This window comes from Gymnodraco acuticeps, unplaced genomic scaffold (genome assembly GCF_902827175.1).
Source record: "Gymnodraco acuticeps unplaced genomic scaffold, fGymAcu1.1, whole genome shotgun sequence".
In the NCBI taxonomy this organism is placed as follows: Eukaryota; Metazoa; Chordata; class Actinopteri; order Perciformes; family Bathydraconidae; genus Gymnodraco; species Gymnodraco acuticeps.
Genome location: NW_022991572.1, coordinates 44407 through 67878, shown reverse-complemented (window position 1 = coordinate 67878; position 23472 = coordinate 44407). Strand labels below are relative to the sequence as shown.

The 23472-nt window shown below is 44.3% G+C and overlaps 5 protein-coding genes across 6 annotated transcripts; all 5 read left to right on the top strand.

Annotated features, from left to right (window-relative positions):
• Window positions 1-3124: 3124 nt before the first annotated feature.
• On the top strand, window positions 3125-4549 carry LOC117533609 (ribosyldihydronicotinamide dehydrogenase [quinone]-like). Its single transcript, XM_034197459.1, has 6 exons — window positions 3125-3211; window positions 3341-3508; window positions 3586-3716; window positions 3794-3907; window positions 3988-4089; window positions 4187-4549. Exons 1-6 carry the CDS (start codon window positions 3208-3210, stop codon window positions 4484-4486), a joined length of 819 nt encoding a protein of 272 aa, XP_034053350.1. The 5' UTR covers window positions 3125-3207; the 3' UTR covers window positions 4487-4549.
• Window positions 4550-8042: 3493 nt separating this feature from the next.
• On the top strand, window positions 8043-10607 carry LOC117533612 (ribosyldihydronicotinamide dehydrogenase [quinone]-like). The gene is made up of 6 exons (XM_034197462.1): window positions 8043-8152; window positions 8282-8449; window positions 8527-8657; window positions 8735-8848; window positions 10045-10146; window positions 10244-10607. The coding sequence occupies exons 1-6, from the start codon at window positions 8149-8151 to the stop codon at window positions 10541-10543; spliced, it is 819 nt and encodes a 272-aa protein (XP_034053353.1). The 5' UTR covers window positions 8043-8148; the 3' UTR covers window positions 10544-10607.
• A 3055-nt stretch (window positions 10608-13662) lies between these two features.
• On the top strand, window positions 13663-15177 carry LOC117533607 (NAD(P)H dehydrogenase [quinone] 1-like). 2 transcript variants are annotated; one of them, XM_034197458.1, is made up of 6 exons: window positions 13663-13730; window positions 13860-14027; window positions 14105-14235; window positions 14314-14427; window positions 14508-14609; window positions 14707-15177. In XM_034197458.1, exons 1-6 carry the CDS (start codon window positions 13727-13729, stop codon window positions 15004-15006), a joined length of 819 nt encoding a protein of 272 aa, XP_034053349.1. In that variant the 5' UTR covers window positions 13663-13726; the 3' UTR covers window positions 15007-15177. The 2 variants fall into 2 exon arrangements, with proteins under 2 accessions (XP_034053349.1, XP_034053347.1); XM_034197456.1 differs by having other exon boundaries at window positions 14105-14427.
• Window positions 15178-15948: 771 nt separating this feature from the next.
• Window positions 15949-17419, top strand: LOC117533604 (NAD(P)H dehydrogenase [quinone] 1-like). The gene is made up of 6 exons (XM_034197452.1): window positions 15949-16068; window positions 16198-16365; window positions 16443-16573; window positions 16653-16766; window positions 16847-16948; window positions 17057-17419. Exons 1-6 carry the CDS (start codon window positions 16065-16067, stop codon window positions 17354-17356), a joined length of 819 nt encoding a protein of 272 aa, XP_034053343.1. The 5' UTR covers window positions 15949-16064; the 3' UTR covers window positions 17357-17419.
• A 2421-nt stretch (window positions 17420-19840) lies between these two features.
• LOC117533606 (ribosyldihydronicotinamide dehydrogenase [quinone]-like) lies at window positions 19841-22370 on the top strand. The gene is made up of 6 exons (XM_034197455.1): window positions 19841-19944; window positions 20040-20207; window positions 20285-20415; window positions 20493-20606; window positions 21809-21910; window positions 22008-22370. Exons 1-6 carry the CDS (start codon window positions 19941-19943, stop codon window positions 22305-22307), a joined length of 819 nt encoding a protein of 272 aa, XP_034053346.1. The 5' UTR covers window positions 19841-19940; the 3' UTR covers window positions 22308-22370.
• The last annotated feature ends 1102 nt before the right edge of the window (window positions 22371-23472 follow it).

Genomic DNA, 23472 nt, shown 5'->3' with positions numbered 1-23472 from the left:
TCACTGGAGGCCAAATTAATGCCATCCATAGTTAGTATATCTTTAGATCATTTGTTTCGTAGATTCTTCGGGCCGAGTACAATAACTTCAGTTTTGGTCGTGTTTAACATCAAAAAGTTTAAGGTCATCCACGTTTTTAAGTCCTTAAGGCAGTCTTGAATTTTATTTAGATGATTAATTTAATCAGACTTGATTGATAAATATAGTTGAGTATCATCCGCATAACAATGAAAATGTACAGAATGATTCCTTATAATATTGCCTAACGGAAGCATATATAATGTGAACAAAATAGGTCCGAGCACTGAGCCCTGTGGCACTCCAAGGCTAACTTTGGTTTGCGTGGAAGATTCATCGTTGACACGTACAAACTGAGAGCGTTCAGATAGATAGGACCTAAACCAGCCTAAAGCAGTTCCCTGTATCAAATCAAATCAAGTTTGATTTATATAGCACATTTATAAACGATCTTTGGTGGAGCCAAAGTGCTGTACATATAATAAAAATAGCCTACAGTAGAGACACTTTACAGCAAATACAACAACACAGATTGTTCAGAATATCAGTATGAGAAAAACGACACCCTCTATCCTTAGACCCTCTGTTCTTAGACCCTCTGTCCTCAGACCCTCTGACCTTAGACCCTCACATCGTACAAGGAAAAACTTCCAGAGAAAACCCACAGTTTAAAGGGAACATGGGAGAAACCTCAGGGAGAGCAACAGAGGAGGGATCCCTCTCCCAGGACGGACAGACGTGCAATAGATGCCGTGTGTAAATCGAAGAGATAATACATTTTACAGCATATAGACCGAATGTTAGGAAATGCATGTGTCTGTGATAATAAGATGAATCCACGAGGATGTCAGCTACAATCCTGTGGAAGCCATCAGGGAAGCAGCATGATGAGACCCAAGGCAGGACCGCAGAGACAGGTTCAGCCACGACCCGAAGTCCACGACTTAATCCAGAACTCAGGATAGAGGATCCAAGACACAGGACTACAGCAAGAGGATCAGCCTCGACTCCGGATCCCGGCGTAGATATAGATACAAAACAAGATCAAAGATTTGGCTGGGTTAATCGGAACAAGAGAATACACAGACACAGACAGAGAGGGGAAAGGTCATTGGATAAAAGTTATTCTTGATAACCCTCTAGAAAGATCTCATGAACTTCCCCACTCAATCTATCAAGACCCGAGCAGTTCTATTAGATATAGATAAGAAACAGAGAGAGGGAGCACAACAACCTATCTCTTCGTCAGATGCACTCCCCCGCTTATCTAAGCAACTCTATACCCCGTTACCCTCTACAAGGCCATAGACCAGCAGAGGGAACATGGGGGGGTGGGTAAGGGTTTTTAAGAATAAACCGCAAGGGTCTAAAGGGAAAAAAGATGAAATATAAGGTACTATATTTTAAGTATGCCAACTAAGTGCTCTAGTCTTTGCAATAGGATATCATGGTCGATAGTATCAAATGCAGCACTGAGATCGAGCAAGAAAAGAATAGAGACAAGTCCCTTGTCAGAGGCTATTAGAATGTCATTTGTGACTTTAACCAGAGCTGTCTCTGTGCTATGATGTGTTCTAAAGCCAGACTGAAAATCTTCAAATAAATCATTGTTTTTTAAGTAATCAGCTGTTTTGCGACCGCTTTCTCAAGAATCTTTGAGAGGAACGGAAGATTAGAAATAGGTCTACAGTTGGCTAAAACCTCTGGATCGAGGTTGTGCTTTTTAAGAAGCGGTTTTATCACTGCTACTTTGAATGATTGTGGAACATAGCCTGATAATAAAGACATATTCATAATATTTAATAAATAAGTGCTAATTAATGGAAAAACTTCCTTCAACAGCTTAGTTGGAATTGGGTCTAACATACACGTTGATGGTTTAGAAGAGAGAATCATTTAATTTAATTGTTCAAGGTTTATGGCTGAAAAGCATTCTAGTTTACTATCTAGTGTAATATTAGAACTTACGTTTCCGGGAGCTGTTGATAACACTATACTGGTCAAAGGCAAGAGGTCATTCATTTTGTTTCTAAGAGTAACAATTTTATCATTAAAAAAGCACATAAAGTCATTACTACTGAGTGCTATGGGAATAGAAGGCTCAATCGAGCTGTGGCTCTCTGTCAGCCTGGCTACAGTGCTGAAAAGAAATCTTGCATTATTCTTATTCTCATCTATTAATTAAGAGTAGTAGGCTGCTCTCGCTTTACGCAGTGCTTTCTTATATCATTGAGAGTAATATGCCAAATTAAACGAGATTCTTCAAGTTTAGTGGAACGCCATATCCTTTCAAGTTGTCTCGACTTTTGCTTTATTTTGCGGGTTTCGGCATTATGCCATGGAGCTAATCTATGTTGTTTTATTTTCTTCTTTTTCAAAGGAGCAACAGAGTCGCAACGTCCATCAAACTCCAGTTGGGAAAGATTTCACTGATTGCTAAACTTGGAGCCAAGTTGACTATTCACTGAAGTTTCTCAAGTTAACTTCTGTGGTCAGGAGACTTGACACAAATAATCTAACCCTTCATTTCAAACACTTAAATTCTGTTAACCCTGTCATTTTGATCTAATCCTCCCATCACCAAACTATTATGCTTTGATCTTAGGTGCTATAACTTTCAAAATATGCATATTTGTAGAATGCCTTTTATAGCTCTGCACATTGTCGTCCCAGCTCTAGAATAGTATCCTCGTTCTGATCCTTCAGATCTGCAGGGCCTCTGTATTACAAGATGCATAAGAGACACGAAAAACCTACGCTGTGTCTCTTTCTGGGTCGGCTAAAATGGGGATAAAGCAAACATTAAAATGAATGACACATTTTTTTTGCAACTGTTCTATTGTAAGTGTATACCGTGTTAAAAACAGGTTAAATCTGCAGCTGGATAAACACATACACATACTTGGCTTGTAGTGGTAGAAAAGTTCCTCCCCATTTAAAATGCTGCCGAAATTCAGTGAATACATGTAGAGTAGATACTAGATCGATGAGTCCTGGTAGTTGCCATCTGATTGGTCAGTGACCTTGATTGCTGATCGACAGCACCTGTGAGAAATGAGCCAGAAGGCAGTATGTTGAGTGGTGTGGAGTATAAAAGCAGCATCTTCAGTTTGCTCTAGCATGAGCCACCCTTTCCTTCAACACACAGTCTAATTGTAAAATCTAGCATTTACAATTTCCTGCTTCAAAATGGGTATGTTTTTAACTTTGTGTTCTTGTATTTGCTGAGGGCTTGAGTGTATAGCTCATGTTCAGATTGAATCTAATACATGTGTTTCTGTTCTGATGTGTTCTCATTGGAATCATGTATTTCTTGTTTTAGCGTCAAAGCAAGTGTTGATTGTGTATGCACACCAGAGCTCTGGCTCCTTCAACTCTGCAGCCAAAGACGCTGCGGTGGAAGTTTTAACTGCTAAGGGCTGCACAGTAGAAGTATCTGACCTGTATGCCATGACGTTTAAGGCCACTGCTACAGCTGAGGACATCACTGGTAAATACCTCACTGAAAATAAATAGTTTAGCTTTCAAATTGAACTTCAGACTCGCAAACATTTATTTTCCCTGCAGGAAAAGTTAAGAATGCAGATCACTTCTGTTACGGAGAGGAGACCAAACTGGCATGGGAGGCGGGAAAGCTTACTGCTGATATCTCTGAAGAACAACGCAAACTCACTGAGGCCGACCTCGTCATTTTTCAGGTAGAGCCAGAGTGAAAATGTGTTATTCTTTTAAGCCGTGCCTCTGTTATGAACTAACTTTAAGCCCTACTTCTCAGTTCCCCATGTACTGGTTCACTGTTCCTGCCATCATGAAGGGCTGGATGGACCGGGTGCTCACACTGGGCTTTGCCTTCACCCACGAGAAGCGCTACAGCCAGGGAATCTTCAAGGTAACAAAGCAAATCAAGAGGTTTGCCTTATTGTGACTCTATCTCTCCCTACTTACAGTAGCTCTTGTCTTTTTCCACAGGACAAGAAGGCCATGCTCTCCTTCACCACTGGGTCTCAGGAGTCCATGTTCAGTGCAAATGGCATTAATGGAGACATGAATGTCACTCTTTGGCCACTGCAGGTATTTTATTTGGATCAATGATTATCATAAAGCTGTTCCAGAGGAAACTTATTTATTGTCTGCATCATCACTAATTGTATCTCCCTGTTTCCTCCAGAATGGCATCCTGCACTACTGTGGCTTCCAGGTTCTGGCTCCTCAGATCTTCTGGGCCCCCTCTCACGTTCCCTCTGAGGCACGCGGTACCATGCTGGAGGTTTGGCGCACACGCATGCAAGGCCTTCTGGGAGAAAACCCACTTGCTTTCACTCCCTTGGACTGCTTTGATGGGGAGAAGGGGTACCAGCTGAAGCCTGAGGTCCATGAGCAACATGCTGCCAAGGAGTTTGGACTGACCGTAGGGATCCACCTGGGCAAGGCCCTGCCACCCAACAACCAGATGAAAGCTGGAGTCTGAAGAATGAATGACTGTTGTTGGTTTTTTATGATCATAAATAAAAGATGGTTAATATGTTCTGAATTTCTGTTGAATACTTGGAAACTGTGTTGTAGTTCAAATGGCTGGGGTTTGCAGATACAATAATTAGAGCCAGTAAAGCACTACTTGTACTTCTCAGCATTTTAACTGAATTTATATAACACTGTTGTCTCATCAACATTGCGTGGAAGTCGGAAACAGTACCGAAGGAGTGGCAGACCGACGTGGTGGTTCCCCTTTTTAAAAAGGGGGATCAGAGGGTGTGTGCCAATTACAGAGGCATCACACTACTCAGCCTCCCCGGGAAAGTTTACTCTAACGGCCCGTCTACACATCACTCCAGTTCTGAAGTCTTTACACTGGCTCCTGTGTGTCAAAGAATAGATTTCAAAATACTGCTGCTGGTTTATAAAGCACTGAATGGTTTAGGCCCAAAATACATTTCTGACCTCCTGCTAAATTATGAACCATCCAGATCTCTCAGGTTTTCAGGGACTGGTCAGCTTTCTGTCCCCAGAGTCAGAACTAAACATGGAGAAGCAGCGTTCACTTATTATGCTCCAAACATCTGGAACAAACTCCCAGAAACCTGCAGGTCCGCTGCAACTCTGACTACTTTTAAATCCAGGCTGAAGACTTTTCTTTTTGTCGCTGCTTTTAATTGAACTATTCATATCTTAGACTAAACTGTAACTTTTATCCATGTACTTTTTCTTTTAATGTTTAATTGACAGCACTGTAAGTTTTATCCATGTATTTTTTCTTTTAATGTTTATTTTATTAGCTTTTCTTTTTAATGACTGATTTTAAATGCCATTTTCTTAATCTCTTTCATTTTTTGTAAAGCACTTTGAATTGCCTTGTGTTGAAAAGTGCTATATAAATAAACTTGCCTTGCCTTGCCTTGCCTTGCCTTACACTACAGGCATCAACAAATCTTGAAGCTGGGCGTGTCTGAGGCTTGGCGATTTCTCGTGACCAACAACCAATCGCATGAATCTCCCGACCCCGACATACAAAGAATAGCAATGTTAAAACGAAGTAAACTGGATATAAAATCCCCAAACAGACGAAAACCTACCAGTTTCACCCACTGTCTCTGCCACCTCCCTCCATGCCTGCTTCCTCCGATTTGTATCCCGGTAATAGTTCTGGTCGTAAAGAACCGGGTGATTTGCTACCGTAATTTCTCGTTTGGAATATGAGGAAATGAACTGCGGTCTGGCTCTCCCAGCTTGCACGCGGTTTGATTGGCTAGCGCTTGTACTGGCGGGATTTGCATAAACGGGATTTGATTGGCTGATGCCAGCATCGGGAGCATCAAAAGTTGAACATTGCTCAACTTTTGATGCTCACGATGCTTGCAAAGCCATGCTCCGCTCCCCATAATGCAGTTCGGCGAAGATTCAAAATCTTCTACGTCACCCCATTCAAATGAATGGGCGAAGTGTTGAAAGCATTTTTCGATGCCTGTAGTGTAGACGGGCCGTAAGGTACTCGAAAGGAGGGTCAGGCCGATTGTCGAACCTCAGATAGAGGAGGAACAATGCGGATTCCGTCCTGATCGAGGAACGACGGATCAGCTTTTTACTCTCGCAAGAATTCTGGGTGGGGCTTGGGAGTACGCTTATCCGGTCTACATTTGTTTTGTAGACTTGGAGAAGGCGTATGACCGAGTTCCCAGGGAGTTACTGTGGGAGGTGCTGCGGGAGTATGGGGTGAGGGGGTCTCTACTCAGGGCCATCCAATCTCTGTACTCCCAAAGCGAGAGCTGTGTCCGGGTCCTCGGCAGTAAGTCGGACCCATTTCCGGTGAGGGTTGGCCTCCGCCAGGGCAGCGCTTTGTCACCAATCCTGTTTGTAATATACATGGATCGGATTTCGGGGAGGGGGTCTGCAGTTCGGTGGACTAAGGATTGCACCACTGCTTTTTGCAGATGATGTGGTTCTAATGGCTTCATCGGTCTGCGACCTTCAGCACTCACTGGATCGGTTCGCAACAGAGTGTGAAGCGGCTGGGATGAGGATCAGCACCTCCAAATCTGAGGCCAGGGTTCTCAGCAGAAAACCGATGGACTGTCCACTCCAAGTAGGGAATGAGTCCTTACCCCAAGTGAAGGAGTTCAAGTATCTCGGGGTCTTGTTCTCGAGTGAGGGAACAATGGAGCTTGAGATGGGCCGGAGAATCTGAGCAGCGGGAGCGGTACTGCAGTCACTTTACCGCACCGTTGTGACGAAAAGGGATGTGAGCCAGAAGGCAAAGCTCTCTGTCTACCGGGCCATTTTCGTTCCTACCCTCACCTAAGGTCATGAAGGATGGCTCATGACCGAAAGAACGAGATCGCGGATACAAGCGGCCGAGATGGGTTTTCTCCGCAGGGTGGCTGGTGTCTCCCTTAGGGATAAGGTGAGAAGTTCGGTCATCCGGGAGGGACTCGGAGTTGAGCCGCTCCTCCTTCACGTCGAAAGGAGCCAGTTCAGGTGGTTCGGGCACCTAGTTAGGATGCCACCTGGGCGCCTCCCTAGGAAGGTGTTCCAGGCACGTCCAGCTGAGAAGAGACCAAGGGGTAGACCTAGGACCAGGTGGAGGGATTATATCTCTTCGCTGGCCTGGGAGCACCTTGGGATCCCCCAGTCAGAGCTGGTTGATGTCGCCAGGGAAAAGAAAGTTTGGGGCTCTCTGCTGGAACTGCTACCTCCGAGACCGACCACGGATAAGCGGGAGGAGATGGATGTATGGATGTTGTCTGACTCATTCAGCTTTAATGGCAATGCACACAATGTTGCTATGGCAACCGGTTGTATACAATTTTGTTTAGGCTTACCAATGTTAAGTATTGTGACACGACGTCCATCAAACTCCTGTTGGGAAAGATTTCACTGATTGTTAAACTTAGAGCCAAGTTGACTATTCACTGAAGTTTCTCAAGTTAACTTCTGTGGTCAGGAGACTTGACACAAATAATCTGTAACCCTTCATTTCAAACACTTACATTCTGTCAACCCTGTCATTTTGATCTAATCTTTCCATCACCAAACTATTATGCTTTGATCTTAGGTGCTATAACTTTCAAAATAGGCATATTTGTAGAATGCCTTTTGTAGCTCTGCACATTGTCGTCCCAGCTCTAGAATAGTATCCTCGTTCTGATCCTTCAGATCTGCAGGGCCTCTGTATTAAAAGATGCTTAAGAGACACGAAAAACCTACGCTGTGTCTCTTTCTGGGTCGGCTAAAATGGGGATAAAGCAAACATTTAAAATGAATGACAAAATGTTTTTGCAACTGTTCTATTGTAAGTGTATACCGTGTTAAAAACAGGTTAAATCTGCAGCTGGATAAACACATACACATACTTGGCTTGGCTTGTAGAAAAGTTCCTCCACATTTAAAATGCTGCCGAAATTCAGTGAATACATGTAGAGTAGATACTAGATTGATGAGTCCTGGTAGTTGCCATCTGATTGGTCAGTGACCTTGATTGCTGATTGACAGCACCTGTGAGAAATGAGCCAGAAGGCAGTATGTTGAGTGGTGTGGAGTATAAAAGCAGCTTCTTCAGTTTGCTCTAGCATGAGCCACCCTTTCCTTCAACACACAGTCTAATTGTAAAATCCAGCATTTACAATTTCCTGCTTCAAAATGGGTTTGTTTTTAATTTTGTGTTCTTGTATTTGCTGAGGGCTTGAGTGTATAGCTCATGTTCAGATTGAATCTAATACATGTGTTTCTGTTCTGGTGTGTTCTCATTGGAATCATGTATTTCTTGTTTTAGTGTCAAAGAAAGTGTTGATTGTGTATGCACACCAGAGCTCTGGCTCCTTCAACTCTGCAGCCAAAGACGCTGCGGTGGAAGTTTTAACTGCTAAGGGCTGCGCAGTAGAAGTATCTGACCTGTATGCCATGACGTTTAAGGCCACTGCTACAGCTGAGGACATCACTGGTAAATACCTCACTGAAAATAAATAGTTTAGCTTTCAAATTGATCTTCAGATTCGCAAACATTTATTTTCCCTGCAGGAAAAGTTAAGAATGCAGATCACTTCTGTTACGGAGAGGAAACCAAACTGGCATGGGAGGCGGGAAAGCTTACTGCTGATATCTCTGAAGAACAACGCAAACTCACTGAGGCCGACCTCGTCATTTTTCAGGTAGAGCCAGAGTGAAAATGTGTTATTCTTTTAAGCCATGCCTCTGTTATGAACTAACCTTAAGCCCTACTTCTCAGTTCCCCATGTACTGGTTCACTGTTCCTGCCATCATGAAGGGCTGGATGGACCGGGTGCTCACACTGGGCTTTGCCTTCACCCACGAGAAGCGCTACAGCCAGGGAATCTTCAAGGTAACAAAGCAAATCAAGAGGTTTGCCTTATTGTGGGGTACCTCAAGGCTCCATCTTGGGGCCTCTTCTCTTTAACGTCTATATGCTACCACTGGCTCAGATAATGAAGAACAACAAAATAAGTTACCATAGCTATGCGGATGACACACATTTACGTAACAATGTCACCAGGAGACTATGCTCCAATTCAAACACTGAGTAAGTGCATTGAACAAATCAATGACTGGATGTGTCAGAACTTTCTCCATTTAAACAAAGATAAAACTGAGGTAATGGTTTTCGGAGCCAAGGCAGAACGTATAAAAGTTAGCGCTGAGCTTCAGTCTGCAATGTTCAAAACAACAGATAAAGCCAGAAATCTAGGTGTAGTCATGGACTCTGACCTGAGTTTCAACAGTCACATTAAAACAGTTCCTAAATCAGCCTACTATCACCTAAAGAATATATCTAGGATTAAAAGACTAATGTCACAGCAGGATTTGGAAAAACTTGTCCAAGCTTTTATCTTCAGTAGACTGGACTACTGTAATGGTGTCTTTACTGGTCTCACTAAAAAATCTATTGGAAAGCTGCAGCTGATTCAGAACGCCGCTGCTCGAGTCCTCACTAACACTAAGAAAGTGGATCACTCCTGTTCTGAAGTCTTTACACTGGCTTCCTGTGTGTCAAAGAATAGATTTCAAAAATACTGCTGCTGGTTTATAAAGCACTGAATGGTTTAGGCCCAAAATACATTTCTGACCTCCTGCTAAATGATGAACCATCCAGATCTCTCAGGTCTTCAGGGACTGGTCAGCTTTCTGTCCCCAGAGTCAGAACTAAACATGGAGAAGCAGCGTTCAGTTATTATGCTCCAAACATCTGGAACAAACTCCCAGAAACCTGCAGGTCCGCTGCAACTCTGACTACTTTTAAATCCAGGCTGAAGACTTTTCTTTTTGTCGCTGCTTTTAATTGAACTATTCATATCTTAAACTGCACTGTAACTTTTATCCATGTATTTTTTCTTTTAATGTTTATTTTATTAGCTTTTCTTTTTAATGACTGATTTTAAATGCCATTTTCTTAATGTCTTTCATTTTTTGTAAAGCACTTTGAATTGCCTTGTGTTGAAAGGTGCTATATAAATAAACTTGCCTTGCATTATTGTGACGCTATCTCTCCCTACTTACAGTAGATCTTGTCTTTTTCCACAGGACAAGAAGGCCATGCTCTCCTTCACCACTGGGTCTCAGGAGTCCATGTTCAGTGCAAATGGCATTAATGGAGACATGAATGTCACTCTTTGGCCACTGCAGGTATTTTATTTGGATCAATGATTATCATAAAGCTGTTCCAGAGGAAACTTATTTATTGTCTGCATCATCACTAATTGTATCTCCCTGTTTCCTCCAGAATGGCATCCTGCACTACTGTGGCTTCCAGGTTCTGGCTCCTCAGATCTTCTGGGCCCCCTCTCACGTTCCCTCTGAGGCACGCGGTATCATGCTGGAGGGCTGGCGCACACGCATGCAAGGCCTCCTGGGAGAAAACCCACTTGCTTTCACTCCCTTGGATTGCTTTGATGGGGAGAAGGGTTACCAGCTAAAGCCTGAGGTCCATGAGAAACATGCCGGCAAGGAGTTTGGACTGACCGTAGGGATCCACCTGGGCAAGGCCCTGCCACCCAACAACCAGATGAAAGCTGGAGTCTGAAGAATGAATGACTGTTGTTGGTTTTTTATGATAAATAAATAAAAGATGGTTAATATGTTCTGAATTTCTGTTGAATACTTGGAAACTGTGTTGTAGTTCAAATGGCTGGGGTTTGCAGATACAATAATTAGAGCCAGTAAAGCATTTGTACTTCTCAGCATTTTACTTGAATTTATATAACACTGTTGTCTCATCAACATTGCGTGGAAGTCGGAAACAGTACCGAAGGAGTGGCAGACCGGCGTGGTGGTTCCCCTTTTTAAAAAGGGGGATCAGAGGGTGTGTGCCAATTACAGAGGCATCACACTACTCAGCCTCCCCGGGAAAGTTTACTCTAACGGCCCGTCTACACTACAGGCATCAACAAATCTTGAAGCTGGGCATGTCTGAGGCTTGATGATTTCTCGCGACCAATCACATGAATCTCCCGCCCCCGACATACAAAGCAATAGCAATGTTAAAATGAAGTAAACTGGATATAAAATCCCCAAACAGGCGAAAACCCACCAGTTTCATCCACTGTCTCTGCCACCTCCCTCCATGCCTGCTTCCTCCGATTTGTATCACGGTAAATAGTTCTGGTCGTAAAGAACCGGGTGATTTGCTACCGTAATTTCTCGTTTGGAATATGAGGAAATGAACTGCGGTCTGGCTCTCCCAGCTTGCACGCGGTTTGATTGGTTAGCGCTTGTACTGGCGGGATTTGCATAAACGGGTTTTGATTGGCTGATGCCAGCTTCGGGAGCATCAAAAGTTGAACATTGCTCAACTTTTGATGCTCACGATGCTCACAAAGCCATACTCCGCTCCCCACAATGCAGTTCGGCGAAGATTCAAACTCTTCTACGTCATCCCACTCAAATGAATGGGCGAAGCGTTGAAAGCATTTTTCGATGCATGTAGTGTAGACGGGCCGTAAGGTACTCGAAAGGAGGGTCAGGCCGATTGTCGAACCTCAGATAGAGGAGGAACAATGCGGATTCCGTCCTGGTCGAGGAACGACGGATCAGCTTTTTACTCTCGCAAGGATCCTGGGGGGGCTTGGGAGTACGCTTATCCGGTCTACATTTGTTTTGTAGACTTGGAGAAGGCGTATGACCGAGTTACTGTGGGAGGTGCTGCGGGAGTATGGGGTGAGGGGGTCTCTACTCAGGGCCATCCAGTCTCTGGACTTCCAAAGCGAGAGCTGTGTCCGGGTCCTCGGCACTAAGTCGGACCCATTTCCGGTGAGGGTTGGCCTCCGCCAGGGCTGCGCTTTGTCACCAATCCTGTTTGTAATATACATGGATCGGATTTCGAGGCGTAGTCATGGGGGAGGGGGTCTGCAGTTCGGTGGACTAAGGATTGCACCACTGCTTTTTGCAGATGATGTGGTTCTAATGGCTTCATCGGTCTGCGACCTTCAGCACTCACTGGATCGGTTCGCAACAGAGTGTGAAGCGGCTGGGATGAGGATCAGCACCTCCAAATCTGAGGCCATGGTTCTCAGCAGGAAACCGATGGACTGTCCACTCCAAGTAGGGAATGAGTCCTTACCCCAAGTGAAGGAGTTCAAGTATCTCGGGGTCTTGTTCTCGAGTGAGGGAACAATGGAGCATGAGATGGAACGGAGAATCGCGGGAACGGTACTGCAGTCGCTTTACCGCACCGTTGTGACGAAAAGGGAGCTGAGCCAGAAGGCAAAGCTCTCTGTCTACCGGGCCATTTTCGTTCCTACCCTCACCTATGGTCATGAAGGATGGGTCATGACCGAAAGAACGAGATCGCTGATAAAAGCAGCCGAGATGGGTTTTCTCCGCAGGGTGGCTGGTGTCTCCCTTAAGGCCCTGTCACACTGTCCCGAAATTGACACCCGATGGACACACGATAAAGGAAATGTTCAAATTCGGCTGTGATCGTAGCAACATCGGGCCATTCGTGAGGGCATCTTAAGCCATCGAATGACCGCCGGTGGAGTTTCTCAGGCTCCGGCAGCAACTTCGTGAGCGGTAACTTCGTAAGGCATCGTGAGGGCATCTTGTCAAATCGTGTCATCTTCGTGTTATCATCGGTGCCATCGGGCATTCGCCCTCACTCTGATCGGGGCGAATGCCCGATGGCACCGATGATAACAAGATGCCCTCACGATGGCCTTACGAAGGGCACAATTGACACACGAATTCAACACGAAAATGAACCTTCTCAAGGTCCTTCGGCAATTTTTTGGCATGCCAAAGATTTTGCCACCGCTCACGAAGTTGCTGCCGGAGCCTGAGAAACTCCACCGGCGGTCATACGATGGCTTAAGATGCCCTCACGAATGGCCCGATGTTGCTACGATCACAGCCGAATTTGAACATTTCCTTTATCGTGTGTCCATCGGGTTTTTTATTGCATAACAAAATCATGTAAATATATTATGTAAATAACCCAATTTGTGTTCTGTGAAACTAAAAAGGATATAATATATTATTTTGAAGGACAGTTGACAGGAAGTTGTTGTTGTTATGGAAACAACATTACGGAGAAAACGTAATATTTTCTACATATATCGACGGATAAAGTAAAGAACAAAGTCTGAAGATATCAGTACAGTATCATAGTACTGTAACACAATTGATTTTGGTACTTTCATTGCAGTTGTATGTCTTAACTGTAATGTAAATGTTGCCTTCGTATGTGGTTTGGGGCCATCTTCGTGCGAAATTCACAATTCCATATTCGTGTGTCCATCGGGTGTCAATTTCGGGACAGTGTGACAGGGCCTTTAGGGATAAGGTGAGAAGTTTGGTCATCCGGGAGGGACTCGGAGTTGAGCCGCTCCTCCTGACAAAATGTTTTTGCAACTGTTTTATTGTAAGTGTATACCGTGTTAAAAACAGGTTAAATCTGCAGCTGGACAAACACATACACATACTTGGCTTGGAATGGTAAAAAAGTTCCTCCCCATTTAAAATGCTGCTGAAATTCAGTGAATACATGTAGAGTAGATACTAGATTGATGAGTCCTGGTAGTTGCCATCTGATCGGTCAGTGACCTTGATTGCTGATTGACAGCACCTGTGAGAAATGAGCCAGAAGGCAGTATGTTGAGTGGTGTGGAGTATAAAAGCAGCTTCTTCAGTTTGCTCTAGCATGATCCACCCTTTCCTTCAACACACAGTCTAATTGTAAAATCCAGCATTTACAATTTCCTGCTTCAAAATGGGTATGTTTTTAACTTTGTGTTCTTGTATTTACTGAGGCCTTGATTGTATAGCTCATGTTCAGATTGAATCTAATACATGTGTTTCTGTTCTGATGTGTTCTCATTGGAATCATGTATTTCTTGTTTTAGTGTCAAAGAAAGTGTTGATTGTGTATGCACACCAGAGCTCTGGCTCCTTCAACTCTGCAGCCAAAGACGCTGCGGTGGAAGTTTTAACTGCTAAGGGCTGCGCAGTAGAAGTATCTGACTTGTATGCCATGACGTTTAAGGCCACTGCTACAGCTGAGGACATCACTGGTAAATACCTCACTGAAAATAAATAGTTTAGCTTTCAAATTGAACTTCAGACTCTCAAACATTTATTTTCCCTGCAGGAAAAGTTAAGAATGCAGATCACTTCTGTTACGGAGAGGAGAGCAAACTGGCATGGGAGGCGGGAAAGCTTACTGTTGATATCACTGAAGAACAACGCAAACTCACTGAGGCCGACCTCGTCATTTTTCAGGTAGAGCCAGAATTGGTATGTTTCTGTTTTGTTAAGCCATGCCTCTGTTATGAACTAACCTTAAGAACTACTTCTCAGTTCCCCATGTACTGGTTCACTGTTCCTGCCATCATGAAGGGCTGGATGGACCGGGTGCTCACACTGGGCTTTGCCTTCACCCACGAGAAGCGCTACAGCCAGGGAATCTTCCAGGTAACAAAGCAAATCAAGAGGTTTGCCTTATTGTGACTCTAGCTCTCCCTACTTACAGTAGATCTTGTCTTTTTCCACAGGACAAGAAGGCCATGCTCTCCTTCACCACTGGGTCTCAGGAGTCCATGTTCAGTGCAAATGGCATTAATGGAGACATGAATGTCACTCTTTGGCCACTGCAGGTATTTTATTTGGATCAATGATTATCATAAAGCTGTTCCAGAGGAAACTTATTTATTGTCTGCATCATCACTAATTGTATCTCCCTGTTTCCTCCAGAATGGCATCCTGCACTACTGTGGCTTCCAGGTTCTGGCTCCTCAGATCTTCTGGGCCCCGTCTCACGTTCCCTCTGAGGCACGCGGTACCATGCTGGAGGGCTGGCGCACGCGCATGCAAGGCCTCCTGGGAGAAAACCCACTTGCTTTCACTCCCTTGGACTGCTTTGATGGGGAGAAGGGTTACCAACTGAAGCCTGAGGTCCATGAGAAACATGCCGCCAAGGAGTTTGGACTGACCGTAGGGATCCACCTGGGCAAGGCCCTGCCACCCAACAACCAGATGAAAGCTGGAGTCTGAAGAGGGAATGACTGTTGTTGGTTTTTTATGATGATAAATAGAAGATGGTTAATATGTTCTGAATTTCTGTTGAATACTTGGAAACTGTGTTGTAGTTCAAATGGCTGGGGTTTGCATATACAATAATTAGAGCCAATAAATCAAGTAAAGCACTTGTATTTATATAACAGTCATTTGACTCATTCAGCTTTAATGGCAATGCACACAATATGTCGTTATGGCAACCGGTTGTATACAATTTTCTTTAGGTTTACCAATGTTAAGTATTGCGACACGACGTCCATCAAACTCCTGTTGGGAAAGATTTCACTGATTGCTAAACTTGGAGCCAAGTTGACTATTCACTGAAGTTTCTCAAGTTAACTTCTGTGGTCAGGAGACTTGACACAAATAATCTGTAACACTTAAATTCTGTCAACCCTGTCATTTTGATCTAATCCTCCCATCACCAAACTATTATGATTTGATCTTAGGTGCCTATAACTTTCAAAATATGCATATTTGTAGAATGCCTTTTGTAGCTCTGCACATTGTCGTCCCAGCTCTAGAATAGTATCCTCGTTCTGATCCTTCAGATCTGCAGGGCCTCTGTATTAAAAGATGCATAAGAGACACGATAAACGTACGCTGTGTCTCTTTCTGGGTCGGCTAAAATGGGGATAAAGCAAACATTAAAATGAATGACAAAATGTTTTTGCAACTGTTTTATTGTAAGTGTATACCGTGTTAAAAACAGGTTAAATCTGCAGCTGGATAAACACATACACATGCTTGGCTTGGAATGGTAGAAAAGTTCCTCCCCATTTAAAATGCTGCCGAAATTCAGTGAATACATGTAGAGTAGATACTAGATCGATGAGTCCTAGTAGATGCCATCTGATTGGTCAGGGACCTTGATTGCTGATTGACAGCACCTGTGAGAAATGAGCCAGAAGGCAGTATGTTGAGTGGTGTGGAGTATAAAAGCAGCATCTTCAGTTTGCTCTAGCATGAGCCACCCTTTCCTTCAACACACAGTCTAATTGTAAAATCCAGCATTTACAATTTCCTGCTTCAAAATGGGTATGTTTTTAACTTTGTGTTCTTGTATTTGCTGAGGGCTTGAGTGTATAGCTCATGTTCAGATTGAATCTAATACATGTGTTTCTGTTCTGATGTGTTCTCATTAGAATCATGTATTTCTTGTTTTAGTGTCAAAGAAAGTGTTGATTGTGTATGCACACCAGAGCTCTGGCTCCTTCAACTCTGCAGCCAAAGACGCTGCGGTGGAAGTTTTAACTGCTAAGGGCTGCGCAGTAGAAGTATCTGACTTGTATGCCATGACGTTTAAGGCCACTGCTACAGCTGAGGACATCACTGGTAAATACCTCACTGAAAATAACTAGTTTAGCTTTCAAATTGAACTTCAGACTCGCAAACATTTATTTTCCCTGCAGGAAAAGTTAAGAATGCAGATCACTTCTGTTACGGAGAGGAGACCAAACTGGCATGGGAGGCGGGAAAGCTTACTGCTGATATCTCTGAAGAACAACGCAAACTCACTGAGGCAGACCTCGTCATTTTTCAGGTAGAGCCAGAATTGGTATGTTTCTGTTTTGTTAAGCCATGCCTCTTGTTATGAACTAACCTTAAGCCCTACTTCTCAGTTCCCCATGTACTGGTTCACTGTTCCTGCCATCATGAAGGGCTGGATGGACCGGGTGCTCACACTGGGCTTTGCCTTCACCCACGAGAAGCGCTACAGCCAGGGAATCTTCAAGGTAACAAAGCAAATCAAGAGGTTTGCCTTATTGTGACGCTATCTCTCCCTACTTACAGTAGATATTGTCTTTTTCCACAGGACAAGAAGGCCATGCTCTCCTTCACCACTGGGTCTCAGGAGTCCATGTTCAGTGCAAATGGCATCAATGGAGACATGAATGTCACTCTTTGGCCACTGCAGGTATTTTATTTGGGACGAATGATTATCATAAAGCTGTTCCAGAGGAAACTTATTTATTGTCTGCATCAACACCCATTATTACTTTTGTTACCCTTCCTTTTCCTCCAGAATGGCATCCTGCACTACTGTGGCTTCCAGGTTCTGGCTCCTCAGATCTTCTGGGCCCCGTCTCACGTTCCCTCTGAGGCACGCGGTACCATGCTGGAGGGCTGTCGCACGCGCATGCAAGGCCTCCTGGGAGAAAACCCACTTGCTTTCACTCCCTTGGACTGCTTTGATGGGGAGAAGGGTTACCAGCTGAAGCCTGAGGTCCATGAGAAACATGCCGCCAAGGAGTTTGGACTGACCGTGGGGATCCACCTGGGCAAGGCCCTGCCACCCAACAACCAGATGAAAGCTGGAGTCTGAAGAGTGAATGACTGTTGTTGGTTTTTTATGATGATAAATAAAAGATGGTTAATATGTTCTGAATATTTGGAAACTGTATTGTCATTAAAATGGCTGGGGTTTGCTTATACAATAATTAGAGCCAATAAATCAAGTAAAGCACTTGTATTTATATAACAGTCATTTGACTCATTCAGCTTTAATGGCAATGCACACAATATGTCGTTATGGCAACCGGTTGTATACAATTTTCTTTAGGCTTACCAATGTTAAGTATTGCGACACGACGTCCATCAAACTCCTGTTGGGAAAGATTTCACTGATTGCTAAACTTGGAGCCAAGTTCACTATTCACTGAAGTTTCTCAAGTTAACTTCTGTGGTCAGGAGACTTGACACAAATAATCTGTAACCCTATATTTAAAACACTTAAATTCTGTCAAACCTGTCATTTTGATCTAATCCTCCCATCACCAAACTATTATGCTTTGATCTTAGGTGCTATAACTTTCAAAATAGGCATATTTGTAGAATGCCTTTTGTAGCTCTGCACATTGTCGTCCCAGCTCTAGAATAGTATCCTATGAGCCACCTACTTCAGCCCCTCAGAACCCTCTCTCCTAATATCTCCCCTGAACACTGCACTGACTTTGTGCAATTTTTCAGCTCCAAAGTAAGCAACATCCACCTACAGCTGGCCTCATCAGGCGCCCCCTCAACGGACCCACTCTGAATGGCCACCACGGTCCAACCACCCACCAGCACCCTCTCCAACTTCACTCCAGCATCAGAAGCCACCATCTCCAAGCTCATCTGCAAAGCCAAATGCACCACCTGCCAGCTTGATCCCCTCCCCACTACCCTCATCAAAGCCTGTCTGCTGTCCATTTCCCCCATGATCACAAAAATAATTAACTCCTCCCTCATTTCTGGAACTGTACCCCCCACCCTCAAAATGGCTGCAATCACACCCACCCTCAAAAAACCCAATGCTGACCCAGCTGACCGTAACCACTACAGGCCCATCTCCAACCTTCCCTTCATTAAAAAAACCCTTGAAAGGGTGGTTGCCGCTCAACTCCAGTCCCACCTCGACTCAAACAACCTCATGAACCCTTCCAATCTGGTTTCCGCTCAATGCACAGTACCGAAACAGCTCTGGTTAAAATCACCAACGACCTCCTCCGTGCAGCTGACTCTGGACTGCTCACCATCCTCATCCTCCTCGACCTCGCCGCTGCCTTCGACACAATCTCCCACCCACTACTCCTGGAACGCTTGGCTGACATTGGGATCACTGGTGTTGCACTCTCCTGGTTCTCCTCCTACCTTACCAACAGACAACAGTTTGTCCAGCTGGGGAACCACAGGTCAGGGTGTTCTCCTGTTTCACTGGGTGTCCCCCAGGGGTCAGTATTGGGTCCACTCCTATTCATCATTTACCTCCTCCCACTAGGCACAATCCTCCGTCACCATGGCATCCACTTTCACTGCTATGCTGACGACACGCAAGTCTATATCTCAACCAAACCCAACACCGCCCTCCTGCCCACCTCCCTCACCACCTGCCTCCAGGATATCAGGAGCTGGATGAGCAGGAACTTCCTGAAGCTAAATGGTAGTAAAACTGAGGCCCTGCTCATCGGCTCAAAAAAACACCCTCTCAAAAATCCTAACCACCCCACCCCCAAGCATCATGATCGACGGCTTCCCTGTATCCTTCACCAGCCAAGTCAAAAGCCTTGGCGTCATCCTGGACAGCACCCTTTCGTTTGCACCCCACATAAAAAACATCACCCGGACTGCCTTCTTCCATATCCGCAACATTTCCAGACTCCGCCCATCCCTTTCACAATCCAGCACTGAAATCCTGGTTAATGCACCTGTTTAAACTGGCCTACAGATCCTCCTCTCACTCCGTCACTCCACACTCTTGTCTTGCCTGTTTGATGCTTTTATGCTGCTGTATTGCCTTGTCGGTTCGATTAAATTGTGTTCCGTTTTTGTTTTAGGTGTTTTAACTTTTAAATGCACTGTCAGGCGACCTTGGGTGTCCTGAAAGGCGCCTCGAAATAAAACGTATTATTATTATTATTATTATTATCCTCGTTCTGATCCTTCAGATCTGCAGGGCCTCTGTATTAAAAGATGCATAAGAGACACGAAAAACCTACGCTGTGTCTCTTTCTGGGTCGGCTAAAATGGGGATAAAGCAAACATTAAAATGAATGACAAAATGTTTTTGCAACTGTTTTATTGTAAGTGTATACCGTGTTAAAAACAGGTTAAATCTGCAGCTGGATAAACACATACACATACTTGGCTTGTAGTGGTAGAAAAGTTCCTCCCCATTTAAAATGCTGCCGAAATTCAGTGAATACATGTAGAGTAGATACTAGATCGATGAGTCCTGGTAGATGCCATCTGATTGGTCAGGGACCTTGATTGCTGATCGACAGCACCTGTGAGAAATGAGCCAGAAGGCAGTATGTTGAGTGGTGTGGAGTATAAAAGCAGCTTCTTCAGTTTGCTCTAGCATGAGCCACCCTTTCCTTCAACACACAGTCTAATTGTAAAATCCAGCATTTACAATTTCCAGCTTCAAAATGGGTATGTTTTTAACTTTGTGTTCTTGTATTTGCTGAGGCCTTGAGTGTATAGCTCATGTTCAGATTGAATCTAATACATGTGTTTCTGTTTTTTAGTGTCAAAGAAAGTGTTGATTGTGTATGCACACCAGAGCTCTGGCTCCTTCAACTCTGCAGCCAAAGACGTTGCGGTGGAAGTTTTAACTGCTAAAGGCTGCGCAGTAGAAGTATCTGACCTGTATGCCATGACGTTTAAGGCCACTGCTACAGCTGAGGACATCACTGGTAAATACCTCACTGAAAATAAATAGGTTAGCTTTCAAACTGGTCTTCAGACTCTCAAACATTTATTTTCCCTGCAGGAAAAGTTAAGAATGCAGATCACTTCTGTTACGGAGAGGAGACCAAACTGGCATGGGAGGCGGGAAAGCTTACTGCTGATATCACTGAAGAACAACGCAAACTCACTGAGGCCGACCTCGTCATTTTTCAGGTAGAGCCAGAATTGGTATGTTTCTGTTTTGTTAAGCCATGCCTCTGTTATGAACTAACCTTAGCCCTACTTCTCAGTTCCCCATGTACTGGTTCACTGTTCCTGCCATCATGAAGGGCTGGATGGACCGGGTGCTCACACTGGGCTTTGCCTTCACCCACGAGAAGCGCTACAGCCAGGGAATCTTCAAGGTAACAAAGCAAATCAAGAGGTTTGCCTTATTGTGGGGTTCCTCAAGGCTCCATCTTGGGGCCTCTTCTTTTTAACGTCTACATGCTACCACTGGCTCAGATAATGAAGAACAACAAAAGAAGTTACCATAGCTATGCAGATGACACACACATTTACGTAACAATTTCACCAGGAGACTATGCTCCAATTCAAACACTGAGTAAGTGCATTGAACAAATCAATGACTGGATGTGTCAGAACTTTCTCCAATTAAACAAAGATAAAACTCAGGTAATGGTTTTTGGAGCCAAGGCAGAACGTATAAAAGTTAGCGCTGAGCTTCAGTCTGCAATGTTCAAAACAACAGATAAAGCCAGAAATCTAGGTGTAGTCATGGACTCTGACCTGAGTTTCAACAGTCACATTAAAACTGTTACTAAATCAGCCTACTATCACCTAAAGAATATATCTAGGATTAAAAGACTAATGTCACAGCAGGATTTGGAAAAACTTGTCCAAGCTTTTATCTTCAGTAGACTGGACTACTGCAATGGTGTCTTCACAGGTCTCACTAAAAAATCTATTGGAAAGCTGCAGCTGATTCAGAACGCCGCTGCTCGAGTCCTCACTAACACTAAGAAAGTGGATCACATCACTCCTGTTCTGAAGTCTTTACACTGGCTTCCTGTGTGTCAAAGAATAGATTTCTAAATACTGCTGCTGGTTTATAAAGCACTGAATGGTTTAGGCCCAAAATACATTTCTGACCTCCTGCTAAATGATGAACCATCCATATCTCTCAGGTCTTCAGGCACTGGTCAGCTTTCTGTCCCCAGAGTCAGAACTAAACATGGAGAAGCAGCGTTCAGTTATTATGCTCCAAATATCTGGAACGAACTCCCAGAAACCTGCAGGTCCGCTGCAACTCTGACTACTTTTAAATCCAGGCTGAAGACTTTTCTTTTTGTCGCTGCTTTTAATTGAACTATTCATATCTTAGACTGCACTGTAACTTTTATCCATGTATTTTTTCTTTTAATGTTTATTTTATTAGCTTTTCTTTTTAATGACTGATTTTAAATGCCATTTTCTTAATGTCTTTCATTTTTTGTAAAGCACTTTGATTTGCCTTGTGTTGAAAGGTGCTATATAAATAAACTTGCCTTGCATTATTGTGACGCTATCTCTCCCTACTTACAATAGATCTTGTCTTTTTCCACAGGACAAGAAGGCCATGCTCTCCTTCACCACTGGGTCTCAGGAGTCCATGTTCAGTGCAAATGGCATTAATGGAGACATGAATGTCACTCTTTGGCCACTGCAGGTATTTTATTTGGATCAATGATTATCATAAAGCTGTTCCAGAGGAAACTTATTTATTGTCTGCATCATCACTAATTGTATCTCCCGGTTTCCTCCAGAATGGCATCCTGCACTACTGTGGCTTCCAGGTTCTGGCTCCGCAGATCTTCTGGGCCCCCTCTCACGTTCCCTCTGAGGCACGCGGTACCATGCTGGAGGGTTGGCGCACGCGCATGCAAGGCCTCCTGGGAGAAAACCCACTTGCTTTCACTCCCTTGGACTGCTTTGATGGGGAGAAGGGTTACCAGCTGAAGCCTGAGGTCCATGAGAAACATGCCGCCAAGGAGTTTGGACTGACCGTAGGGAACCACCTGGGCAAGGCCCTGCCACCCAACAACCAGATGAAAGCTGGAGTCTGAAGAGTGAATGACTGTTGTTGGTTTTTTATGATGATAAATAAAAGATGGTTAATATGTTCTGAATTTCTGTTGAATACTTGGAAACTGTATTGTAGTTCAAATGGCTGGGGTTTGCAGATACAATAATTAGAGCCAGTAAAGCACTACTTGTACTTCTCAGCATTTTACCTGAATTTATATAACACTGTTGTCTCATCAACATTGCGTGGAAGTCGGAAACAGTACCGAAGGAGTGGCAGACCGGCGTGGTGGTTCCCCTTTTTAAAAAGGGGGATCAGAGGGTGTGTGCCAATTACAGAGGCATCACACTACTCAGCCTCCCTGGGAAAGTTTACTCTAAGGGCCCGTCTACACTACAGGCATCAACAAATCTTGAAGCTGGGCGTGTCTGAGGCTTGGCGATTTCTCGTGACCAACAACCAATCGCATGAATCTCCCGACCCCGACATACAAAGAATAGCAATGTTAAAACGAAGTAAACTGGATATAAAATCCCCAAACAGACGAAAACCTACCAGTTTCCCCCACTGTCTCTGCCACCTCCCTCCATGCCTGGTTCCTCCGGTTTGTATCCCGGTAAATAGTTCTGGTCGTAAAGAACCGGGTGATTTGCTACTGCAATTTCTCGTTTGGAATATGAGGAAATGAACTGCGGTCTGGCTCTCCCAGCTTGCACGCGGTTTGATTGCCTAGCGCTTGTACTGGCGGGATTTGCATAAACGGGATTTGATTGGCTGATGCCAGCTTCGAAAGCATCGGGAGCATCACAAGTTGAACATTGCTCAACTTTTGATGCTCACGATGCTTGCGAAGCCATGCTCCGCTCCCCACAATGCAGTTCGGCGAAGATTCAAAATCTTCTACGTCACCCCATTCAAATGAATGGGCGAAGCGTTGAAAGCATTTTTCGATGCCTGTAGTGTAGACGGGCCGTAAGGTACTCGAAAGGAGGGTCAGGCCGATTGTCGAACCTCAGATTGAGGAGGAACAATGCGGATTCCGTCCTGGTCGAGGAACGACGGATCAGCTTTTTACTCTCGCAAGGATCCTGGAGGGGGCTTGGGAGTACGCTTATCCGGTCTACATGTGTTTTGTAGACTTGGAGAAGGCGTATGACCGAGTTCCCAGGGAGTTACTGTGGGAGGTGCTGCGGGAGTATGGGGTG

Excerpts from the sequence above, each read along its gene's own strand:
- LOC117533604 (XM_034197452.1), top strand. Across the intron at positions 16,574-16,652 it reads CAGACCTCGTCATTTTTCAG|TTCCCCATGTACTGGTTCAC; the intron begins GTAGAGCCAGAA and ends CCTACTTCTCAG. Across the intron at positions 16,767-16,846 it reads ACAGCCAGGGAATCTTCAAG|GACAAGAAGGCCATGCTCTC; the intron begins GTAACAAAGCAA and ends CTTTTTCCACAG.
- LOC117533609 (XM_034197459.1), top strand. Across the intron at positions 3,509-3,585 it reads TACAGCTGAGGACATCACTG|GAAAAGTTAAGAATGCAGAT; the intron begins GTAAATACCTCA and ends TTTTCCCTGCAG. Across the intron at positions 3,717-3,793 it reads CCGACCTCGTCATTTTTCAG|TTCCCCATGTACTGGTTCAC; the intron begins GTAGAGCCAGAG and ends CCTACTTCTCAG.
- LOC117533607 (XM_034197456.1), top strand. Across the intron at positions 14,028-14,104 it reads TACAGCTGAGGACATCACTG|GAAAAGTTAAGAATGCAGAT; the intron begins GTAAATACCTCA and ends TTTTCCCTGCAG. Across the intron at positions 14,610-14,706 it reads TCACTCTTTGGCCACTGCAG|AATGGCATCCTGCACTACTG; the intron begins GTATTTTATTTG and ends TGTTTCCTCCAG.
- LOC117533606 (XM_034197455.1), top strand. Across the intron at positions 20,416-20,492 it reads CCGACCTCGTCATTTTTCAG|TTCCCCATGTACTGGTTCAC; the intron begins GTAGAGCCAGAA and ends CCTACTTCTCAG. Across the intron at positions 20,607-21,808 it reads ACAGCCAGGGAATCTTCAAG|GACAAGAAGGCCATGCTCTC; the intron begins GTAACAAAGCAA and ends CTTTTTCCACAG.
- LOC117533612 (XM_034197462.1), top strand. Across the intron at positions 8,658-8,734 it reads CCGACCTCGTCATTTTTCAG|TTCCCCATGTACTGGTTCAC; the intron begins GTAGAGCCAGAG and ends CCTACTTCTCAG. Across the intron at positions 8,849-10,044 it reads ACAGCCAGGGAATCTTCAAG|GACAAGAAGGCCATGCTCTC; the intron begins GTAACAAAGCAA and ends CTTTTTCCACAG.